We start from the raw sequence: 19171 nt of genomic DNA on the forward strand, positions 1-19171 counted from the left end.
AGCTGCTACAAAGCCCACATGGGAAATGTGGGACTGGGTCCTGTCTCCCTCTGAAAAGGAGTTAAGGGTTTGGAGCACAAGCCCTATGAGGAGAGGCTGAGGGAGCTGGGGTTGCTTAGCCTGGAGAAGAGAAAGCTCAGGGGAGAGACCTTATTGCTGTCTACAACTACCTGAAGGGTTGTTGCAGCCAGGTGGGGGTTGGTCTCTTCTCCCAGGCAAGCAGCACCAGAACAAGAGGACACAGTCTCAAGCTGTGCCAGGGGAGGTTCAGGCTGGATGTTAGTATCACAATATCACCAAGGTTGGAAGAGACCTCAAAGATCATTGAGTCCAGCCTGTCACCACAGACCTCATGACTAAACCATGGCACCAAGTACCACATCCAATCCCCTCTTGAACCCCTCCAGGGTCCCCTCCACCACCTCCCTGGGCAGCACATCCCAATAGCTAACAACTCTCTCTGGGAAGAACTTCCTCCTCACCTCCAACCTAAACTTCCCCCGGCACAGCTTGAGACTCCTTGAGGTCCCTGCCAACCTGGTGTTCTGTGATTGTATGAATCATAGAAATTTTTTGGTTGGAAGAGACTGTTAAGATTATCCAATCCAACCTTCAAGACACCCCACTGGAGGGAGCACAGGTGGTGACACAGGATGGAGTGCTGCAGGGGTTGCTCTGTTCAACCAAGTAACAAGTGGTAGAACAAGAGGAAATGGCCTCAAGTTGCACCAAGGGAAGTTTAGGTTGGATGCTAGGAAGAATTTCTTTACTGAAAGGGCTGCCCAGGGCAGTGGTGGAGTCTCCATTCATGGAGGGATCTAAGAGCCATGTAGATGTAGTGCTTAGGGATATGGTTTGGTTGAGGACTTGTCGGTGTTGGGCTAATGACTGGCTTCAGTGATCCTGAAGGTCTTCTCCACTCCAGGCAATTCTGTGATTCAGTGCTTGAGATGGATCAGAAAACATAACTCCTGCTTGGGCTAGAAAAAGGGGAAAGGTGGCACAGCTGTGGCCCAGCCTGCCCAGGGAGGTCCTGGGAGGAACCTGGGCATGTGCTTACCGCCACCACGTCCTGAGCAGTGACACTCACCACTAGAAAGAAGGGCTGAGGGAACTGAGATTTAGTTTAGTCTGGAGAGGAGGCAGCTGAGGGGGACCCCACTGCTCTTTACAACCTCCTGAAAGGAGGTTGGATTGTGGTGGGGTTGGCCTATACTCCCTAGTATCAGGTGACAGAAGGAGAGGAAATGGCCTGAAACTGTGCCAGGGGAGGGTTAGGTTGGAGATTAGGAGAAAATTCTTTGCTGCAGGAGTGGTCAGGGATTGGAGCAGGCAGCCCAGGGAGGTGGTGGAGTCCCCATCCTTGGAGCTGTTCAAGAAATGTGTGGAGATGGAACTCTGGGACAGGAGTCAATGGCCATGGTGGGGTTGGGTTGATCTTAGAGGTCTTTTCCAACCCAAACAATTCTACCAGTCTAGGAAGAAGCAACCAAAGAGGTCTTGGGTCTCTACCAGGTGAAACCTTCAACTTACTCCCCTCTTCCCATTTACTCCTGCTGAATATTTTGGCCCTGCCTGGTAATTATTTAACCACTGCTTTCCTTTCCTAGGAAAGCCATCCCCGTGGTGCACCCTCATTAGACCCTAATGGCGATTTCATTAGATTAAATAACTCTGATGATCCCCAGAGACCAGCAGCACTTTAAACACAGAGCCTGGGAGTTCAGAATTACTGTTATTTAACATTGATTAGATTACAAGGCAAATCCAATTTTCCCCCTAAACACACTAGGGCTGTGATTTGCCTAGCAGGAGCTGGTGAGGATGGCATTCCCGGAAAGCCGTGCTGAGAGAGGGGGAACGGTGCCTGAGTCAGCACTGTTGGGGTCACCTATGGGCTCCTGCTTCAAAGTCCTTCTGGGGAAAGCATGGTCAGGGCTCAGGGCTCTCCCCATCATCCCTGCCTTCACTTTGCTCCAAAGCCAGGGGGTCAGGTGGGCCCATGGCAGCCATGTAAGTTTATCATCCCCTGCAGCAGGAATATCACCAGGAAATAATTGGGCCTCTTTGACCCATGGCCCTGCCATGGCTGAGGCCATTAATCATTCCTTAAGGTTCCCTCTTGACTCTTCCCCTCCCACACCCCACCCCAAGAGCCTCACAGCCCATGGCTTCCAGCAAGGGATGTGCCTCTTGGCTGCAGCTCTGCCCACGACAGGTCTGCCAGGATGCCTGCAGGGAAAGCACCAGGCTCTCTCCCATCTCCTCAGCCCCCATGGCAATCCATTTTACAGCTCTGGGAACCCAAGGGCTTGGAGTGGGCTGGGAAAGGTTGGTCAGGGTGGGAGTGAGACCATCTCAGGGTTCCACTTTTAAGTACAGGGATGGAGTAAGTGCCCCCTCCCTGAGGACAGAGCAGGGACAGGATGGCTTTGAGTGAATGGTGCCCTTTCCTTCCAAGCCCTTTCCTAGGACAAGCCATGCAGCTAATGTCTGGCTTAGGAGATCAGCCAGGGCAGGGCTTCCTTGGGATCTAGTTGAAGGTGTCCCTGCACACTGGAGGGAGGTTGGACTAAATGACTTGCAAAGGTCCTTCCCAACCCAAAACAGTCAGTGATTCTATGATCTCTTTGCTGATACATCTTTGAGAAGCCAAGAGGTCAAACTCCTAAATGCATTCCCCACAAGAGCCACTTGCAGACCCAGGGGTGGCAGCCCCAGGCACAGTCCTACTCAGACAGAGAGACAGAGTCCTACAAGAACAGGCTCAGAACAAGTGCAAAACCCACTGGTCTGGGCAATTTGGCTTTATACTGGGGATATGTAGGAAGCTCTGGGAAGAACTGTCTCCTAACAATCAAGGTGACCACAAAGATACCCATGAGCAGAGGCCAGACCCACCAGGTCACCCACCCTGGAATGACCATGGCTGTCCAGCTGAAACTCCCAAGGATGGAGGGGAGAAGATGACCTTATCCATGCCAAAACCCCCACTGGGCCCCAATATGGGCTCAGGCTCCTTGACACCTCTCACCCTGTGTCTCTAGCAGGGTGGTAGCCAGGAAAGCCCCTGGGAGCAGCCAATGTTGAGCAGGTCACCTAGGCTTGGGCTCCAACATCTAGGTGTGGGCTTACACCAGCTTTTACAGCACTGCTGGCTCTGGCTAATGAAGCCAAGTGCTGCTTGCAAGCCTTTAATAAAATCCAGAGCCGCTCCTAATTTTAAGCCAGATTTACCCCAGAGGAAACACACCCAGATTCCTTCCTTGCCTCAGTGATCACCACCCCTGATGTCTTTCCCATCTCTTCCCAGGGCTACAATGTGACCAAGCCCAGGCAGCTTCCTAGTGAGAGCAGTGCTGGGGACAGGACTCTGGGGTGAGAGCTGAGATAGCATCTGAAGCATGTGTTGGAGAGATCACAGTATCACAGTATCACTAAGCTTGGAAGAGACCTCGAGGATCATCAAGTCCAACCTGCCACCACAGACCTCATGACTAGACCATGGCTCCAAGTGCCACATCCAATCCCCTCTCGAACACCTCCAGGGATGGGGACTCCACCACCTCCCTGGGCAGCACATCCCAATGACGAATGACTCTCTCAGCGAAGAACTTTCTCCTCACCTCGAGTCTAAACTTCCCCTGGCACAGCTTGAGACTGTGTCCCCTTCTTCTGGTGCTGCTTGCCTGGGAGAAGAGACCAACCCCTTCCTGGCTACAACCACCTTTCAGGTAGTTGTAGAGGGCAATGAGGTCTCCCCTGAGCCTCCTCTTCTCCAGGCTAAGCAACCCCAGCTCCCTCAGCCTCTCCTCACAGGGCTGTGCTCAAGGCCTCTCCCCAGCCTTGTTGCTTAGATTGTCCAAAAATAAACAATTACTCAAAACCCCCAGGACTACAATAGCATATTTCTGAAGTACCAAAGAATCTAGAGGTACACCAGCAAGCCAGAGGTTTTACATCTGGGCTGAGAAGGCTGGTGGGTTGTGATGAATGAATCAAACCCATGGCTCCTCCTCTTAGCTGTTGCAGGAAACCTGCCTGCAGTGCTGGCACCCAGATCAGGCAGCTAGGCAGGTGAGCTGGTGCCCCACCACACAGCCCAGCAGGCAGGTAGTGATAGGGAAGCAGCAATTTCTTCCTCCCACCTCTGTTTTGGAGCAGGCAGGGAGACAGGGCACTTAAAAGGTTCTCAGGCACTGGAACAGGCTGCCCAGGGAGGTGGTGGGGTCACCATCCTGGGAGGGAGTTAAAAGATGATTGGGTATGGTGCTGAGGGATGTGCTTTGGTGGCAGTGGCTCAGCAGTAGTGGTGGGGTTGTGAGCTCTGTGCAAGCAGTTGGACTTGATGATGTCAAAGGGCTCTTCCAGCCTCAGCAGTTCTATGGTCCTAGGAATGCTGCTGTAAGGACTCCTGAACAGCCAGGCTGCAGGGATGGGTGCAGCAGGAACAGGGGTACCTCCATACATCAGCTGTGACCCATCAGTTTGCTATCACTTGGCCAAACAACTCACTGCAACTAGGAGGCAAAGAGCAGATGAAGCCTGTGCCCCTGTGGCCAAGAAGGCCAATGGCATCCTGGGGTGGATTAGAAGGGCTGTGGTCAATAGGTTGAGAGAAGTTCTTCTCCCTCTCTGCTCTGCCCTGGTTCTCTTCCCTCTCTGCCCTGCATCTGGAATATCATGTCCAGTTCTGGGGTCCTCAGTTCAGGAAGGAGACCTCAGGGAACTGCTTGAGAGAGTCCAGTGGAGAGACACAAAAATGATGAAGGGAGTGGAACATCTTCCTTATGAGAAGAGACTGAAGGAGCTGAGGGCTCTGTAGCTTGGAGAAGAGGAGCCTGAGAGGTGACCTCATTCATGTTTATAAATTATGTGCAGGCTGAGTGCCCAGGGGATGGAGCCAGGCTCTGCTGGGAGATGCCCAATGGCATGAGAGGCACAAGAGGCAGTGGTGGAAGCTGAGGCATAGCAAGTTCCATGCAAACAGGAGGAAGAATTATGTGCTCCTGTGGTCATGAAGGCCATGGGTTGTATTAGAAGGGCTGAGGTCACCAGGTGGAGAGAGGTTCTCCTCGCTCTCTACTCTGCCCTGCTGAGGCCACAGCTGGAATATTGTGTCCAGTTCTGGGCCCCTCAGTTCAAGAAGGACCTCAGGGAGAGAGTCCAGCACAGAGCCAAGAAAACAATGAAGGGAGTAGAACATCCTTGTTATGAGGACAGACTGAGGGAGCTGAGGGCTCTGTAGCTTGAAGAGGAGACTAAGAGGTGAATGTTCATAAAGATGTGCAGGCTGAGTGCCCAGAGGCTGGAGCCAGGCTCTGCTGGGTGATGCCCAATGACAGCACAAGGGGCAGTGGTGGAAGCTGAGGCATAGCAAGCTCCATGGAAATAGGAGGAAGAATTATTTCCCTGTGAGGGTAACAGAACACTGGAGCAGGCTGCCCAGGGTGGGTGTGGACTCTCCCTCTCTGGAGATATTCAAGACCTGCCTGGATGTGTTGCTGTGTGATCTGCTCTGGGTGATCCTGCTCTGGCAGGGGCTTGGACTGGATGATCTCTCCAGGTTCCCTTCCAGCCCCTGACATTCTGTGATTCTGTGAACTCCAGGCTCAGTCCCTTGCAGACCCACAGCTCGGGGCTTGGCTCACAGCCCCAGCCGCATCGTGCCGCAGAGGCAGGGGGTCCCCAGGATGTGACAGAGGGCTGTGACCCCCCGTGTGGGCAGGGCAGAGTTCAACCTGTCCGAGTGTCAAATGACTCTGCTGTGGTGCCTCAGTGAGCTTTGCTGCCGGGGCTGACCCTGACCTGTGGCACTGGAGCTGGTCAAACTCAATTAAATGCTGTGGCTGCATCTGGGTCAGGCTGGGAGGCCCTTCCCCCTCTCTTGGCCCCTCCGAAGCGTCCCAGGCTAACTGCTTCTGCGTCCTACTAAATTCCTCCTTTCTGAGGCTCTTCCAGTGGATTTGCTGCTGCTGGAAGGGAGGGTGGAGAGCCAAGAGCAAGCAGGAGGAGCAGTGTTATGACTCCTTGTGAAGGCAGCTCTGGAGTCCTGAGCCCAGCTCCTCTGCTGGGTGCATCAAAAAGAGTGTGGCCAGCAGGTAGAGGGAGGTCCTCTTCCCTCTCTACTCTGCCCTACTCAGGCCACAGCTGGAGTCTTGAGTCCAGTTCTGGGCTCCCCAGTCAAGAGAAGCAGGAAACTAGTGGAGAGAGTCCAATGGAGACTACAAAGATGCTTAGGGGCCTGGAGCAGCTCTGTGAGGAGCAAAGACTGAGAGCCCTGGGGCTGTTGAGACTGGAGAAGAGCAGCCCCAGAGGGGATCTGATCAATGCTCAGCAAGAGCTGAAGGGCTGGGGGCAAGAAGCTGGGGCCAGACTCTTTTCAGTTGTGCCCAGCAAGAGGACAAGGGGCAGTGGGCACGAACTGCAATCTAGGAAGTTCCATCTGAACATGAGTAAAAACTTCTTTGGTGTGAGGGTGCTGGAGGCCTGGAGCAGGCTGGACAGAGACCTTGCAGAGTCCCCTTCTCTGGAGTGACTCCAAACCCAGCTGGGCATTGTGATCCTGGGCAAGCTGCTGTGGGTGCCCCTTCCTTAGCATGGTGGTTGGACTGCATGGTCCCCAGAGGTCCCTTCAGATCTAAGCTGGGATTCTGTGGATGATGCACAACTGCAAAGCCTTGTAAAGCCGTTCAGCAGGGCAGGGATATTGCACAGCCCCCACTGTAGCCCTTGCCGTGACACGCAGCTTTTGCACAGCGAAACACCCAAGCCATCTTGCAGGCCAAAAGAAAAACCACTTCCCAGCCACCAAAAGCCAAACACACTGAGCCCCATGGTGGGTCTGTGCCAGCAGCCTGGTGCCCAGCAGGTCTGTGGATGGGGAACAAAGAGGCCTGGAGCCAGCTGAAACTGCAGGATTAATTTTTAGGGGGAGAGACTAGAATTACCTGAGCTGGAAGTTAGCCCGGACACGGGGATTAGCACCCTCAGCCCTTGTAAGAGGAGTCAGAGGAACTTTCCATGACCTTCAGCACAAGGAGCAGGTTGAGGAGCAGAGCAGCACCAGGAGGGGCTGTAGCTGATGCAGAGGGAAGCTAAACACCCATCACTGGTGCTTGCCCCACCTAGCCTCCATTCCTGCCACAGAGATCCACAGCAGCCTGGACCTAGGTGCCAAGAGGTCCTATGTGCTAAGCCTTGCTCTGCCAGAAACTCTGGATGTCTTTCTGCCTGTTTCCCCACCAGTGGAGGAGAGCATCCTCCATTCCCCCAATGCTGCTGATGGCCATGGCACTGCAACGAGGCTGGGGAGAGGCCACGAGCACAAGCCCTACAAGGAGAGGCTGAGGGAGCTGGGGTTGCTTAGCCTGGAGAAGAGGAGGCTCAGGGGAGACCTCATTGCCCTCTACAACTACCTGAAAGGAGATTGTGGCCAGGAGGGGGTTGGTCTCTTCTCCCAGGCAATCAGCACCAGAACAAGAGGACACAGTCTCAAGCTGTGCCAGGGGCGGTTTAGGCTGGAAGTGAAGAGAAAGTTCCTCACAGAGAGAGGTGCTGGCCACTGGGATGTGCTGCCCAGGGAGGTGGTGGAGTCCCCATCCCTGGAGGTGTTCAAGAGGAGATTGGACATGGCACTTGGAGCCATGGTTTAGTAGTCATGAGGTGCTGGGTGACAGGTTGGACCTGATGATCCTTGAGGTCTTTTCCAACCTTACTGATTCTATGCACTAACCCAGAGACCAGCTGCCAGAGCTGGGGAGCATCATTGTGCCATGGACCTGCCAATACCTCCTAACAGCAGGGTTTTGGAAAGCAAGAAACACCACAGCTGAGGTCACTGATCCAGGGTTTGTGTCCCAGAGGAGGAAGATCTCCCCTGCTTCAGGCTTTGGCACACCATGCACCCTCCTGCTGCTGCCACCAGTTTTGCCTATGCAAATCCCAGTATGCTGATGGCACAACAGTAATTGCACCCGGGTCAACCAACTGCTGCCCACATCTGTCCAGCAGGAGCAGGGGAAAGCCATGTCTGGCTGCACTGGGTGACCCAAGGTCCTCCCAAACACCCTTGCAAAACTTGGCAAGGCACAACCCAGAGTCCTGCAAAGCTTGAGACCAAAGGGGTTTAAGCAGCAAATTGACCAGCTGGGGAAGGATGTTAGAGCAGAAAAAAAGGCTGGATGCAAAATGGGAAAGATGGCATCTCCAGCTTTATACAGACTCAGAGCACATCAGCATCCCATCAGACACTGGCACAGGTTGCCCAGGAAGGTGGTGGCAGTCTCATGCCTGGAGGTGTTTGCAGCCAGGCTGGATGTGGCTGTGAGCAACCTGCTGTGGTGTGAGGTGCCCCTGCCCATGGCAGGGGGGTTGGAAGTGGCTGATCCTTGAGGTCCCTTCCAACCCTGACAATTGCCTGATTCTATTGTGGAATCACTGATCCTGGAGCATGCTTTTGGACATCTCACCAGAGCCAGGCCACCTCCTCATGCTCTCTGCACACCACATTGCATCTCCCTCTTTTCACTTGCTAACCCTCTACTGGAGGGGTCAGGACACAGAGCTTTCCCCAGATCTTTCCTCACTTGTTTTACTCTGAGCTGGGAGATACCAATGCTTGAGAATCTCTTCCCCCCACCCCCAATAAAAAAGGTTTTCCAAACAGTCCAGAAGCATTTAAATAACACTGAAAGGCTCTGGCATTGGATGCTCAACATCAGAATGTGACACTAGGAATGCAGAAATCAAATTGTCAGTGGCAAAAAGGCAACAGCTGAGAGCCCCAAGATGCACCCAAGAGCACCAAAGCACACACAAACCAGCAGAGAAACACAGAAGTCAAAACAATTGGGTTTGATATTTTCCCTTAAAAGGCTTCCCCAGAGAGCAGAGGCTGCAGGAAGGAGCTGTTTACCACCGGGTGCTGTCAGAACAAATCAGCCCTGCTGAAACTTGCAGCGAAAAGAGATCCTGCTGGAGGGAGGGAGGAAGGGAGGGAGAGGGAGGGAGGGAGGGAGGAAAGGAGGGAGAGGAAGGGAGGAAGGGAGGGAGAGGAGGAAGGGAGGGAGAGGAGGAAGGGAGGGAGAGGAGGAAGGGAGGGAGAGGAGGAAGGGAGGGAGAGGAGGAAGGGAGGGAGAGGGAAGGAGGAAGGGAGGGAGAGGGAAGGAGGAAGGGAGGGAGAGGGAAGGAGGAAGGGAGGGAGAGACAATGGGTTGGACTTGATCTTTGAGGTCTCTTCCAACCTTAGTGATTCTGTGAGAGAAGGTAGGGAGAGAGGTAGATAAATAATCAGCTTCCCATCTCCATGCTCTGCTTGAACCTGGCCACCTCTCACCACGGGAAGGTGGGGGAAGGGTAGTTGCGGTCAGAGCTGATCCAACTCTTCACATCCACACCTTGAGTACTGGGTTCAGTTTGGGGCCCCTCACTACAAGAATGACCTTGAGGTGCTGGAGCAGGTCCAGAGCAGAGCATCTAAGCTGGTGAAGGGCCTTGAACACAGGGTTGTGATGAGCAGCTGAGGGAATTGGGGTTGTTTAGTCTTCAGAGGAGGAGGCTGAGGGGAGACCTCATTACCCTCTACAACTCCTTGGAAGGAGGTTAAGAGTAAGGTGGGAGCTGGTCTCTTCTCACATGCAGCAAGTGACAGGAAAAGAAGAAACAGCCCCAAGTTGTGCCAAGGGAGGTTCAGGTTGGACATTAGGAAAAAAATCTCTTCACAGAAAGGGTTCTCAAGGATTGGACCAGGCTGCCCAGGGAGGTGGTGGTGTTACCACCCCTGCAGGCCTTTAAAAGCCTCCTGGGTGTGGTGCTTAGGGACATACTGGCAGTGGCTTAGCAGCAGTGGTGGGGTTGTGAGCTCTAGGTGAGTGGATGGATTTGATGACCTCAAAGGTCTCTTCTAACCCGAACAGTTCCATGATTCTGTGATCCCAGTTTGCAGTCACTGGCTGGGGCAGGGGATGCTGCTCCATCTCCTGCTCAGAGGCAGGAGTGAGGCAGGATCCTGATGAAGATGCTGTGCTGGATCTGCATGGGTTTGCGCATGGAAGGTCTGGAGGTGCCCCGGTGAGGTCTTCCGATGCGATACTCGGGCATGGCTGCTCAACAGCAGAGAAAACAACCACACAAGGTTTCCAAAGCTCCCCTGGGGCAGGGATGGGAAGTTTCTCCTCTAGCTCCCATCAGAGTCATAGCCAGCAGCAGCAGCCTCAAGCCTGGGGGAGTTTGAGCAGGGATCTTTATATCTCTGCAACAGATGGTGTTGCAACAGAAAGAGCACGTTATGAATCTCCTCACTTCCAGGAAGCAAGAAGGATGGGCCTTGCCATGCATGAAAGGAACCAGCTATTTCTTTTGCTGAAAGATTTCCTCCTGCAGAATCACATCATCCAAGGAAAGCAACACCAAGAATAATTCACTTCCCCCAGCGACTCTATTTATATTCTCGCTGCGGGCACCGTCCCGCTCGCGTGTCCCCGGGGACCGGCACGGCTCAGGAGGTTAACGTGGTTAACTCCAGCCCGTGAACAACTGCATTTCCCAGGAGCTGGCTTGGGCAGCAGACAGCCAGAGACACTGCCACAGCCCTCGGGATGGCCCCAGTCCTGCGGGCCGCCCGTGAACAGCCCCACTGACCCACACAGGGCTTTGTAACAGGGTTAGCCCCAAATATCCATTCCCTGTAACATTTAGCTGCAACTTAATCCACTTCCCTTCCAGAATACCTGCACCTAATGAGAATTTGCAAAGATTTATGGCCCCAACAGCCACCCCTGCTCCCCCCCCCCCCCCCCCCCCCCCCCACCTCCAGCCTCTGCAAAAGCAGTTTGGGTTACCTCCGTATTCTCCAAGGGAAAAGCATAATTAGCAGCTCAGGAGGTTTAATGCCTCCATTGGGGGGGGGGGGGGGGGAGGGGGGGGCTGGGGGGTGTTATTCTCAGGCTTTTTGATCACTTGTTGTTTGCTCTGAACTCTTTGGAAAGGCACCAGATCCCTTCCCCCTCCCCAGACCTCGCTGCTCTTATTATAGACTTCAAAAGGTCGGGATGAAATCCTAGCTTGGCTGCGGTGAACAGAGAGAGTGGTGGTGATGGGGTGGCCAGAACACAGCCCTGGACCCCAGACTCATTCTGATCACTCCCAGGAGCCCCCCTGAAGCTGACAGAGCCGGTGACAGGAGGGCAGGCTACAAGCCTAGGTGGGCATGATGTGCAAGATCTGACCTTAAAGGAGGATGAGTGGATTCAGCAGGGTGAATCTGCTGCTCCTGAAGGGGTGTCACAGCTTTTGCCATAAATGGGCTCTCGCCCCAGGCAGCTGGAGCTTTGTGCTGCTTTCCACAAGACCCAGCACAAGGGATGTAACTGACAAGATCTTGGACAGCCAAGGCCATATTTTCATGATTGCTCAGCACCAGCAGGCAGAGCCAGGGGAGCCCCAGTTCCTGAGCCCTGGTTCCCAAGTTCCCCAGCCCAAGCAGACCCATAGGGTGGATGAAGAAGGTGGCAATCCTCTGCAGTTTCTGTGCCCTAGGAGCATGAAGCAGTACTGAGGTGGAGGAGGATGGGGTCTATGGAATTCTGAACCTCTCTGGTACATCCCCATCCCTGTGCAGACCACAGGATCCACCAAGAGGAGAGTCCAATAAAACCTCAAGTACTCATTTTGACGCCTCCTAATGGGAATGGGGTTAGTGTCTCCTCAGGAGCTCAGTGTCAGGAACTCAGCCGTGGATAGGAACCTCTGACAGGATCTGTATAGATACAAAATGCTTGAAAGACCCACCAAACATAATAACCCTTTGGGGTTCATCTAGGGACTAAGTGAGGAAAGAGCCCAGCCCCAGATCTTTGTGGTTAGACCTTGCTGGGGATGAGGGGGATGGGTGTCAGCATGATGCCATCACTGGATGGTGCCATCCATCCAGTGTGCACACCAGATGGCACAGCTCCACTCCACCACAAGAGGACAGGAGCCAAAGCTGTGTCAAGGCTGCAAGACCTCTGCCAGCAGCTTTGGTGATGGATTTCACCCAGTTTGGTTGCCAGTGGAGGTCAAGGGTTCCTTCTTTCAGGGGAAAACCTCTATGGCTGAAGTGGGCACAAAGCCAAGTGATATTTAACCTGTTGGTCTCCAAGGGGAGGAACTTGCCTCAATCATCATTGTACCACCCTTGGTATCATCAGAGTGCAGAGTGAAGTTGATCTGGAGATTTTAATTACATGTTTTCCCCTTGGACTCTTTAAAGTCGTTGCAGCCAGGTGGAGGTTGATCTCTTTTCCCAGGCAATCACCAACAGAACAAGAGGACACAGTCTCAAGCTGCACCAGGGGAGGTTTAAGCTGGATGTTAGGAAGAAATTCTTCCCAGCAAGAGAGATTGGCCATTGGGATGTGCTGCCCAGGGAGGTGGTGGAGTCTCCATCCCTGGGGGTGTTTAGGAAGAGCCTGGGTGAGGCACTTGGTGCCATGGTTTAGTTGATTAGATGGTGTTGGGTGATAGGCTGGACTCGATGCTCTCAAAGGTCTTTTCCAACCTGGTTAATTCTATTCTATTCTATTTAACCCACATCACAGCCCAAGCTTGGACTCCACACAGCACCTCATCTCTGTGCTGTCACATCACAGTCCTGCTGTCCATCCCTGCAGCACAGGGACAGTGACTTCCCTCCCAGCTTACAGATGGGCAAACTGAGGCACACAAAGACATCTCCCCAGCAGTGGGGTGCCAGCCTTCACACTCTTTCAAATCTTTATGGAAACACCAAGCTCAGATCATGCACAAAGGCAGCAGCAAAGCACAGGAGCACCAGAATCAGATACTAGCTCTTTATAACAGATTCAGTTACTCCAATTCTGATCCCATCAGCATTTCCAACCAGCTCCTCCTCCTCATTGCCCTTTCCTGCAAGGAGAGGTCCCTTCAACCACCCATAAATCCACCTCATCCTCCATCTCCAGTGGATCCTTGACCAGGAGACCCACACTGCCCAACCGACCAGCCCTTTCCACCATCTCTGTACCTGTCTCACCCTATCTCCACCTGTTGTTTACAGTGAATTACCGGCACTTTGGGGCCAAGATCATCTTTTGTTCCCTTTTTATAGAGCACCTGGCACCAGGAGCTCAGTGTGGGGAGGTGTCTGATTACACAGCTAATAAATAAACAAGGACCTTGATCCTCTCCAACGTCTGCTTGTCCAAGGCTGCAATTTCCAGAGAAACTGCTGCAGGCTGAGCTTGCTGCTATTAGTGATTCAGATGTGTTTGGGAGACAAGATGTTCCCAGGGTGAGGAGCAGGTGTGGCCAAACCAAGACCTTCCAGGCCTGCACACGGCAAGGAGCAGAAAACCCAAAGTGGCTCAAACTCCATGGCCAACAGCACAACCCACGTTCTGAGCTGGGCACATGCAGAATCACAGCATCACAGAATCAATGAGGTTGGAAGAGACATCTAAGATCATCAAGGCCAACCTGTCACCCAAGACCTCGTGACCACTAAACCATGGCTTTGAGTGCCACATCCCATCCCTTTTTGAACACTTCCAAGACCAGGTGTTCCTTGCAGAAGCTGCAGGGATGCCTGAAGAAAGGTAAGGGAGAAGAGGGCTTTAAGGCAGCTACTGCCACAGCATCTCCCACCCACAGAGTTGGTTTGCAACGAGGTCTTTCTTCCTGATGGCCATTTGGTCCTGCTCCACCTTCCATGAATTGTTTTCATTTTGCTGAAGTCTCCTCTGGCATCATCCATGCCCTCTTACCCCCCCATATCTATGTTCCCATTCTCATATTCCCAGACTGTGCTGTTGAATTGTGGTGACCACAAAACCCTGAGGACCTCTAGGCTGTCCACCTCTACAGGAGCAGCCCCTCCATCCCCAGGGCTCTGATTTCACCACGGTGTGAGGCACAGAGGATGGGAAAAGGTGGGATGCAGCTGCTAACAGCTGCTGTAAACTCATCCCCTCCCCAGATAAACCTCCTTTTCTTCCACCCCAGACCTCTTCAACAACTGAGACGTTCTCTTTGATAGAGGAACATCAGTGGTTGCCTGGATTAGAAAGAAAAAAAGGAAGGGGGGGGAAAAAACACCACACCAGCCTTGGAAAAAAACAAAATCCCAAGAGGGCATTAATTAGGAGAGAGAACTCCCCAGCTCTGGAAGCATCTGGGAGGAGCGATACTTAAACTCCCAAGCTGCTGGAGTAAGTTTGAATCATCTTTCATCTTCCCCTGGATGGGGTGTAATCTAATGACATTAGCTTGGCTTCGCTCGAGTGACATTGGCAGCGGTGCTCCAGCGGCAGGCAGATTAAAACATATGAAATAAATGTTCCTGGGGTGAGTGACAGTATAATGACATTCCAACAGGCAGCTCAATCAGCACCAGACTAACAAAGGATCAGAGGGAACCAGCCAGGCTCACAGCATCACTCACAAATACAGAGGTCGCAGGGCTTTATTTCCCCCCCCCCTTTTCACTTGAGTGGCTTAGTTCCTACTCCTGAGGGGTTCTCCCCAGCCCTTTTTGGGGTGGGGAGTGGCAGTTGAGCTCTTTTAAAGCCCCTGCTCACCTGCTATTGAACTCTGCAGCCTCAATAGCCTTGTTCAGGGCTGGAGCTGAGATCCCTGCGCTGGGAAGTCAATGCCAGTATTGTGGGCTGCCCCCCTCCCTCCTTTCGACCCCGTGCAAAGGGAGGGCTCCTAAACGTGGAACGGCGAAAGCTGCCCTGGGCACACAGCCCCCTCGATACCTAACCCACGCACTAGCACGCACGGAGGTGTCACCCATACCAAATTAACCCACTCGGGTAGGGGTTGGTGAAAGCAGCCTCCGGGCAGGACCGCTGCCTTTTACCCAGGCGCAGAGCGGGCTGCAAGAGCCTCCGGGTTATTCCACCTGACTGAGCAGACAGCAGTTTGAGCACTCGGGACACCTTAGGAGGTGACAGGGCTTTCGCCTGCCCAGCCCATGCCTCACCAGCTGCTGCCTCACAGGTACCAGCACCTCAGCAGCTGCTTCAGGAGCACCAGCTCGCTGCTGCTGCCACAGCTCAGCCCCATTGATCCACGCTCATGCCGTAACAAGCAGCAGTCACTGGAGCTGCTCCTTTGTTTCCAGAAGGAAAATCTCACCATGCCCAAGACCCCACAGCCACCCTGCCACACTTCTGGGGTGGCATCCTTGTGACAGCCCAACGCCATGCTCCAGGAATAGATAGCAGCACTGCCCATCACCAGCCATGAAGGCTGATGCAAGCCCAAGCCGCTGCAAACAGCCAGCAGCTTCTCGTTGCCTTGGCCAGGGCTTCCTGTGGGCGCTGAAAGCAAACCCAAGTGTTTATACCTTGTAAATGATGCTGTTTAGTCTGCCTGCTGGGAAACAGCAATGCACGTGAAACCCAAGCCTCTGATGCCAAAGATAAGCACTCAGAACCCCTGGCAAACATCTGGCCGTTTCCCCGGCGCTGAACCCTCCTCAGAAGTCGCAGCAAGCCCAGGGAGAGAGACAGATCTCTCTCTTTTTATATGTTTTAATGAGTATTTATAACCAGCTGGTAACTGGTTACCAACAGGCTGCCACCACGGCTCTGCCATCGCGCCGGGACCCCGTGTGGTAGTAAAAATTACTCCTACAAGCAAAGGCAGCAAGATTAGGTCTCAGAGGAATAATCCCGTACAAAGAATTCTCTGTGCCTCAGCCTCTCCACTGGGCTAATAAAAAATAAATAAATAAATTAAAGAAATACGTTTTAAGAAAAAAAGAAGGAGATGAAATTCAGTACATCAAATAGCAGAACAAACCAACTGCGGCCATTAATGGCAGAGCCCGTGTAGCAAAACGCTAAAACACGGTGATTACACAAACAGCCCGCAGGGAGCACCTTGGATGAGTGAGAGCTGCAAGATCACGACCAAACCTCTGGGTAATTAAATCCCCTCCACTGAGGGCTGCGCTGGGCTCCAACCGCCTATGGCTCCTCCCCTGCCTAGCTCTGCGCTCCTCGCTCAGGCACCCTTTCCAGCCAGCGGGGTCTACCCTACCGCCATCTGCTCCCCAAAGCTTGGAGAGCATCGCTGACAAACGAGCCGCTCTGCATAGCCGCACCATCCATCCCAGCCGATGCCACCCCACCGCCCTCTGTTTATTTTTCAAAGTCAAGCCTTGATGAAAAGTTCCTGAGGTTTTTCAGATCCGTTTTTAATGTTTCCTTTCTGATAGTGGGGGGGGGGGGGGGGGGGGGGGGGGGGGTCAGCATGTGGAAATTGGATAAGCACACGCTAAAAATATCATTCTGTAGACAGCTCCAGCCCACACGAAAGGAAATCTTTCTGCTTGGAGAACCCACACTCTGCTGCCTGCAAAAAAAAAAAAAAATAAAGAGGCAAAAAGCCAAAAAACAACCAACCCAGAGCGCTTCTGCCACCGGCAGATGCAGAAGGAAGCTCATTGCTTCCACGTGTTAGGACTTCCACACAAACACTCGGACTGTCAGTACTATCCTACTCCACATTGCCATCCTGCCACTGCAAGCTGAGCCCCCCTCCCCCCCCAAAAATATCATCCTCCCCTCTCTGCTAAGAGCCCCGGGATTAACAGGAAAGGGAAACAAGCTCCAGGGGTACCCCAAATCCTCTCTTTTCCCCCTTGTTCATTCAAGAAAGCCACAAAGACAGACACACACTCTGCAAAAAGAAAAAGAGAGCAGTTTCACCCCCACCCCAACCAGTCCTATCCATCAGAAATCCGCCAGGAGATGCTCCTCTGGTAACTTTAAAACACACCAGGAAAACACCTAAGCATCACCAACGAGGATCCTGCCCCTTGCCTTTGGAGTCTGCCGTCTCGTTTTAAAGGGGCTCCCTTTTCTTTGGCTTAATGAGACACTAATTAATCACGAGAAGAACCTCATCTGCCTTTTTGCTGCTGCTGCTTAGGCAAGGTGGGAGCGTGGCTTGTGCTCCTGGAGCTGACATTTTGGGTTGCTCCTTATAGGGCTGCTGAAACATTTGCATGGGAAATGGGGAAATAACGGAGGGTTTTCTCCTCACCAAACACAGAAAAGCTGATTTTAAAAGCTGCATCTCTGGGCTGAGAGCTGCAGGAGGTGATGAGACCGTGGTCGGCAAAGGAAAGCACCCCGGGCTACGGGGGGGGGGAGGGGGGAGCGGGGAGCACGGCTGGGAACTCAGATGAACCGCGGGTTTTGCAGCCCCCTCCCCAAAAAGTCAGGGGGTAGCAAGATGTTAGCAGGGGCTGGGCTCCTCTGGAGGGGTTAGCTCTGCCTCAGCATCCCCGTGCAGTGCCCAGGGCTATGGGGCACTTCCCATTGTCCCCCAGCCCTCCCCACAAGCAGCACCCCAGGGTGCAGGGAGTTACCCTTGGGAGGTTCTCAGCATTGGGGCAGGGGGATGCGCTGGGCATTGGGACTGGGTAGCGGGGGTGTGGGAAGAAATTAGTGGATGTGGTGATGGGGAGCAGGAAGGAGGATGGGAGGTGGGGGCATTAGGGAATGGGGCGGCAGCGAGGAGGATGCGGGGAGAAAGAAAAGGTCTGGGGGATTTGGGAGCAGGTAGGGGAAAACGGGTTGAGAGAGGGGATGGGGGACAGAGGATGGGGAACCGGGAAACAAGGGCAGCGGGGCTGGGGGATTTGGGGTGTGAGAAAAAGATCGGCGGGTGGGTTTGAGGAGCAGGGACAGGGTTTCGAGGAGCAGCTATAGGGATTAGGGGAGGGGAGGAGGGTGTGGGGGTCGAAGATCCACGGGTGGGCGGCGGAGGGGCTCGGTGGCCAGCGGGGGGCACTGCCGGCTCGGCCACGGCCCCGGCTCCGCCGCCGCCCGCCACAGCCTGTCCCGTACCTGTACCAGGCGAGTCCCCGCTCGTAGTTGCGGTCGAAGAAGTGGGGCTCGGCACCGACGGCTCGAACGTCGGGGTGTACCCGCAGGAACTCCAGCAGCGCCCGCGTTCCCCCCTTCTTCACGCCGATGATGATGGCCTGAGGCAGCCGCTTCGTGCCCTCGCCCAGCAGCAGCGTCAGGGTCCCGGCAGTGCCACCCCCGCCCGAGCCGCCGGCCCGGTTCCCACCGCCCCCGGCCGGCATCTCCTCGCCGGGCGCCGCCTCTTGCCGCCGCCGCCGCTGCTGCTGCTTGAGCCGCTGCAGGAGCCGCTTCCGCCGAGCCGCCGCCGCCTGCCAGGGGGGCAATTCGGCCGAGCCCCCCAGGTACCCACCGCCGCCACCCTCCTCCTCCTCCGAGGCGGCACCAGCGGCGATGATGGGTCCGGGCAGGGTCTGGCAGCGATCGGCCAGGCAGTAAAAGACGTAGAGGGACATGAGGAGGGAGCAGAGCATCACCAGGAACTTCTTGAAGATGCTGCGGGGCAGCGGCTCGGCGGCTGGGGGGGCCGCCGCGCTCACGGCCATGCTACCCCGAGGCGGCTGCCGGGCTCCTTGGCCATGCTCCGCGGCCGCCCCCCGGCGCGGCCCCTCCGCGCAGCGCTCCGCGGTGGCGGGGGGCTGCGTACTGCCGCATCCCCAGCACGGGGGCCAGGCCGCGGCGGTGCTTCAGGGGGGCATCCCCCTTTGGGGGGTGGGTGGGGAAGGGGGGGAAGCCGCCGTCGCCTCCTCCCCTACTGCCGCTCCGGGAAGCGATGCCGGGAACCCGCCGGTGCCGGGGGCTCGGTGCGGGGCTCCCACGTGCGGCGGCCGCCGCCGCAAACTTCGGCGGAGACATCGCCGGGAGCGGGGCGGAGCGGGGCGGGCGGGGCGAGCCAATGGCGCGGCGGGGGCGGGGGGCAGAGCCGCCCCCGGACCGGTCCCGGCGGAGCCCAGGGGTGCGGGCGGGGGAGGGAAGGGAGGACTTGGGGAAGCCTCTTCCGAGAGCCTTCGAGGGGAGCGAGGTGCGGGGGTGCCCCGGGAGGCTATATCGGGGAGGTAGAGATATGCGGGGATTCCCCAGACGCTGTCCCAGGGGATGCCCCGGGCGGTTGTCCTGGAGGATAGAGGTCTGCCCCGAAGGATGTCCCGGGGGTTGCGGTGATGCGACGATACCCCAGAGGCTGTATTAGTGGGGAGAAGGATGCTGGGCTGTCCCAGAGATTGTCCCAGGGGGTGCGGATGTGTCCTGGGGGTCGAGGGTGTCCAGAAGAGCGTCCGAGGGTCAGA

General features: G+C 54.9%; 1 protein-coding gene across 1 annotated transcript in view; it reads right to left on the reverse strand.

Moving 5' to 3' along the window:
- Positions 1-18726, reverse strand: part of LOC128898215 (heparan sulfate glucosamine 3-O-sulfotransferase 3A1-like) — a 48848-nt gene extending 30122 nt beyond the window's left edge. The window contains exon 1 of the mRNA XM_054170730.1: positions 17868-18726. Coding sequence (XP_054026705.1) covers positions 17868-18430 — 563 coding nt within the window. The 5' untranslated portion in view covers positions 18431-18726. The remainder of the gene's footprint in view (positions 1-17867) is intronic.
- Between the last annotated feature and the right edge of the window lie 445 nt (positions 18727-19171).

The sequence above is a fragment of the Dryobates pubescens genome, chromosome 20, assembly GCF_014839835.1.
Source record: "Dryobates pubescens isolate bDryPub1 chromosome 20, bDryPub1.pri, whole genome shotgun sequence".
NCBI classification, from domain to species: domain Eukaryota; kingdom Metazoa; phylum Chordata; class Aves; order Piciformes; family Picidae; genus Dryobates; species Dryobates pubescens.